This window comes from Sinocyclocheilus grahami, unplaced genomic scaffold (assembly GCF_001515645.1).
Source record: "Sinocyclocheilus grahami isolate Dianchi unplaced genomic scaffold, SAMN03320097.WGS_v1.1 scaffold186.1, whole genome shotgun sequence".
Taxonomy (NCBI): domain Eukaryota; kingdom Metazoa; phylum Chordata; class Actinopteri; order Cypriniformes; family Cyprinidae; genus Sinocyclocheilus; species Sinocyclocheilus grahami.
The window spans coordinates 963127-967868 of record NW_015505365.1 but is presented as its reverse complement, the minus strand read 5'-3'; the positions used below and the strand labels follow the sequence as shown (position 1 = coordinate 967868).

General features: G+C 38.7%; 1 protein-coding gene across 2 annotated transcripts in view; it reads left to right on the top strand.

Annotated features, from left to right (window-relative positions):
- The first annotated feature begins 901 nt into the window (after window positions 1-901).
- Window positions 902-4742, top strand: part of LOC107594556 (polyadenylate-binding protein-interacting protein 1) — a 12280-nt gene continuing 8439 nt past the window's right edge. The window contains exons 1-3 of one of the 2 annotated variants that reach the window (XM_016284644.1): window positions 902-924; window positions 1473-1699; window positions 3826-3947. In XM_016284644.1, the coding sequence (XP_016140130.1) occupies window positions 1561-1699; window positions 3826-3947 (261 nt within the window). In that variant the 5' untranslated portion in view covers window positions 902-924; window positions 1473-1560. Of the gene's footprint in view, window positions 925-983; window positions 1062-1472; window positions 1700-3825; window positions 3948-4742 lie in introns of those variants that run through there. The other variant, XM_016284643.1, reaches the window with a different exon arrangement.

Genomic DNA, 4742 nt, shown 5'->3' with positions numbered 1-4742 from the left:
GTCTTTTGTAGCAGAAATAAACTGCGGCAGAAAAAGTTAGGTCCATGCAAAATGTAATGTGTAACTGCAACACTCATTTCAAATGTAGTAGAGTAAAGAGTACAGATACTCGTTCAAAAATGTAGTGAAGTAAAGAGTAAACGTTGTTAATATCTCTGATACTCAGTACAACTACAAAGTACCCGAAAAGACACTCAAGTACAGTAACTAATTACATTTACTCCAATACTTTACACCTCTGATCATCATTACTGTTGAATTAACAAAAATGAACAATTTTTAATCACAAATCATCTTAACCAATGTCAGCTGTCTCCAACATTTAGTGTGATCCCGTTAGCACATGAATGAAACACATTCATTCAAATTGTGACACCCAAGATATCACATTATTTGGGCGCTCTCTACAGCATGATGGGAATCATTTTGTTGCATTTTATTAGTTTTAACATGCGTTGTAGTGTTGAATCAAATTGCCAGCTTTGCTAAATTTTAAATTTATGGGAAATACATATTGATCAGTAAATAAATAAACTTGCTAGCTAAATTTAAAAAAATATACATTTGACGTATATTTATTTTTTGATAATTGTAAACTGAAATGTAAAAAATACATAAATTAAAACATTAAACACTGGTGTAAAAATAAAGTTAAATAGAACTATTAGTAACAATGACAATTTCAAATGTCAATTAAAGAAACTAAAACTGAAAATGGAAAAACAATTATACATTTAATTAATTTGAATAAATATTATATGACTTAGAGTAAAATAACTGCTACAAAACAACATTTAGTGCCAACTAGATGAGAGACAGTTTAGTCCAAGTCAGGGGTTCTCAACTCTGGCCCTCAGCCCTAATCAAACACACCCGAGCAAAGGCTAATCAAGGTCTTCAGGATCACTAGAAAGTTACAGGCAGGTTTGTTGTACCACAGTTTTATGTAAAATTTTATAAACCTGTTTAATTTTGACAAAAAATCTAAGTTTTAAATTGTGTTTATATCTAAACAATTTCACAACGTGCTGTAATAATGATAAGCCTCATATGAAATCAAGGTTAATCAACTTATTTTTTTTGCATTGATCATTTGAATTTATTATTATTATTATTATTTTTTTACTTTTTTACTCCATTCATGTAAAATACATAATCATTGTAGTATCTGTGGTATTTTCAGCGGAAACTATAGTTTTCATGTCAAATTCCTGTCAAAGTAAAGCTTAAAATATCCCACATCTGTTTGCGAGGCCATGATTTACTGCAACATTTCTCCACTAGGATGACAAGTATTTCCAATAGATGGCAGTGCTCCTCTGATCAGCTGGTGCTTCTGGAGAATGATCGAGGAAGTGATTAGTGCTTTAACAGAGGGACAGATGCCAGGAACAGAAATAGTAAAGTTGAAAGTGAGAAGCAGACTGTAGAGTGAAGCTGTATCTCTCTGTGTGTGTGTGTGTAGTGTACAGCGGCCCGCTGAGATCTGATCCGTGTGTGTATTCGCGTCTGACGACAGACAGTTGTGATCGGACGGGGGAGATCAGCGAGACGAAGATCATGTACAACAGCAGCAGCAGCAGCACACCATCCTCCTCCTCCTCATCCGAGGCTGGAGACATCAGAAGTTCAGTGTTTAGCCCGGGTGAGCCGCTCAGACAGCCGCGCACGTCTCCTCCGGTGTCTGACAGCAGCGCAGGTGAAGTAAAGTTCACTGCTAGCTGACATGCTAATCCGCTAATAACTGTCTCTGCGATGTAGCTAATGGTGCCAGAGTCTTTTGAGGGGGATATACACACAATGCCTAGTCCTTTTTTGTCTAGTTCTGTATTTGTGACACCCTCGGTTATAAAAAAGCAGAACATTTGGGTTAATTAGCCTGTGGAGGAGTGACTTAAGTCGATGACAGTTAATGCTAGGCAGTGTTTAGATGTAAGTTATCACGATATACATACACGCATTTATGTTTATGTGTGTGTAAATATGTTTGTATATGTGCATTTGATTTAGAGAAAGATGACGGTTCATGCTAGTCAATGTTTAGATGTAAGTTATCACGAAATACATACACGCATTTATGTTTATGTGTGTGTAAATACGTTTGTATATGTGTATTTGATTTAGAGAAAGATGCTAATGCTTGGGTAAGGTAAAAAGCTGCTTTTTTTAACAATGGCAGTAGAAATACCTGAAAACATACATGGGGTCCATGTTTATGTGCAAATATATGACGTTACAAATGCTTTGAAGATGTGAAACTTATTTTTAACATTTCAGTAAAGTTGAATGTAGATATATAGGCAGCTAGAAACAAACAGACAGCCAGTAAGCCAGTTTCCACCACATCTGGCTATTATAGATAGATAGATAGATGGATCGAGTACAAAGCACATCGACCATTTTAACCATAGTTTCCACCACACCTGGCTATTTTAGGTGTATTTTATAGATAGATGGATTGATGCATGAGTAGATAGATGGATTGATGCATGAGTAGATAGATGGATTGATGCATGAGTAGATAGATGGATTGATGCATGCATGCATGCATGGATGGATGGATGGATGGATGGATGGATGCATGGATGCATGGATGGATAGAGTACAAAGCACATCGACCATTTTAACCATAGTTTCCACCACACCTGGCTATTTTAGGTGTATTTTATAGATAGATGGATTGATGCATGAGTAGATAGATTGATGGATGGATGGATGGATAGATGCATGCATGGATGGATGGATGGATGGATGGATGGATGGATGGATGGATGGATGGATGGATGGATGGATGGATGGATGGATGGATGGATGGATGGATGGATGGATGGATGGATGGATGGATGGATGGATGGATGGATGGATGGATGGATGGATGGATGGATGGATGGATGGATGGATGGATGGATGGATGGATGGATGGATGGATGGATGGATGGATGGATGGATGGATGGATGGATGGATAGATGGATGCATGGATGGATGGAGTACAAAGCACATCAACCTTTTTAACCATAGTTTCCACCACACCTGGCTATTTTAGGTGGATTTTATAGATAGATGGATTGATGCATGAGTAGATAGATGGATGGATGGATGGATGGATGGATAGATGCATGCATGGATGGATGGATAGATGCATGCATGGATGGATGGATGGATGGATGGATGGATAGATGCATGCATGCATGGATGGATGGAGTACAAAGCACATCAACCTTTTTAACCATAGTTTCCACCACATGGCTATTTTCTATTTTAGATGTATAGATAGATAGATAGATGCACGAATGGATAGAGTACAAAGCACATCAGCCATATCAGTTTCCACCACATCTTGCTATTTTAGATGTATTTTGTTATTGGATGGATGGAAAGATGCATGAATGAATAGATATATGGATGTAAAGATGGGTGGATGGGTAGATATATGATAGATGCATGAATGGATGGCTGCAGAAATGAATGGATGGATGGATGGACAGATGCATGAATGGATAGATAGATAGATAGATGTGTGGACTTTTACTGGAATGCATGAATTAGAGCTGGTTAAATTGTCACCAGCAGTTAGTGGATAAATCTGTCGTGTGACCTGAGTGGAGAAGTTAAGTCATCTTGTCGGGTTGCTTCTGTACCTACACGACAAGTCTAAGGTTTGGACATACCTGCTTTTTCTTTATTATTACTGTTTCTCACATTTTTTGACTACTAGTAAAGTCATCAAAACTATGCAATAACAAAAAACAGGAATTACCGGTACTGTGTATAGTGACTACAGATGTTTCAACATTAATGCCAATCTTCATCGCTCTGTCTTCCAGAGAGCAGATCCCCTATTCCTTCAGGGCACAATAGCAGCAGTGCTGCAGATGCGCTTGTGAAAAACTCCAAACTGTCTGCTGCGGCACCTGAGTTTGTCCCGGGCTGTTATGCATCATTCCAGGTGAGTCCATGTGGCTCTTTTTTGACACTCTTTTTGGGAATTTACTGTGGTATTAGTCTAATGTTCTCTTTTTTTTTTTTTTTTTTTTTGGGTGTTTTTTTCAATATGTTAGTCTTAAGGTTATCTATAAGGCAGTGTGCTCCAAAACAGTGACAAAATTCGCCTTTAGAAGATACAAGCATTCAAAGCTTGTAGTTCGTCACTACCGCCCAAACGGCTCAACGATTTGATGTCACATCGTACTTCAGCTTCTCACCAAACTTTCTGTCCAATCAAATGCTCTCTAGAATCCGAAGCGTCCGCCCCCTACACTATAAAATAGACGCTGAAGCCGCGGCTGAAATCGGTCACTTGTCCACAGAATTTGTATTTTCTGTACAGTGAATGGCACGTAGTGCACTATATAGGGGACGGAACGATTCAAACAGTGTAAATATGCTTTCCATTGAGGTAAAAAAAGAAGTGGCTTGCGCTGTCATGCTAACCACTGCACACACACTCTGCTCTGGTCCAGAGACACGATAGCACGGAGCGGATCACATGTGCGAGTCGGCGCAGACCACAAAATGTATCGGAGCTATTTGAATTATACACATAATGCTATATTTTATAGCAATATGGATGAGATTGTGGCTGGCATACCCTTTTAAATGCGGCTTTACGGAGCTCAACGACTCTGAACGGCTCTAGCCCAAGCTGTGATATAAACTAACGCTATTGGCTATTTTAAAAAGGGGCGGGGCTGCTTTATGTCCCGCCCTGTCTTCCTGTTTCAGTTAAAATGACGTCAACACA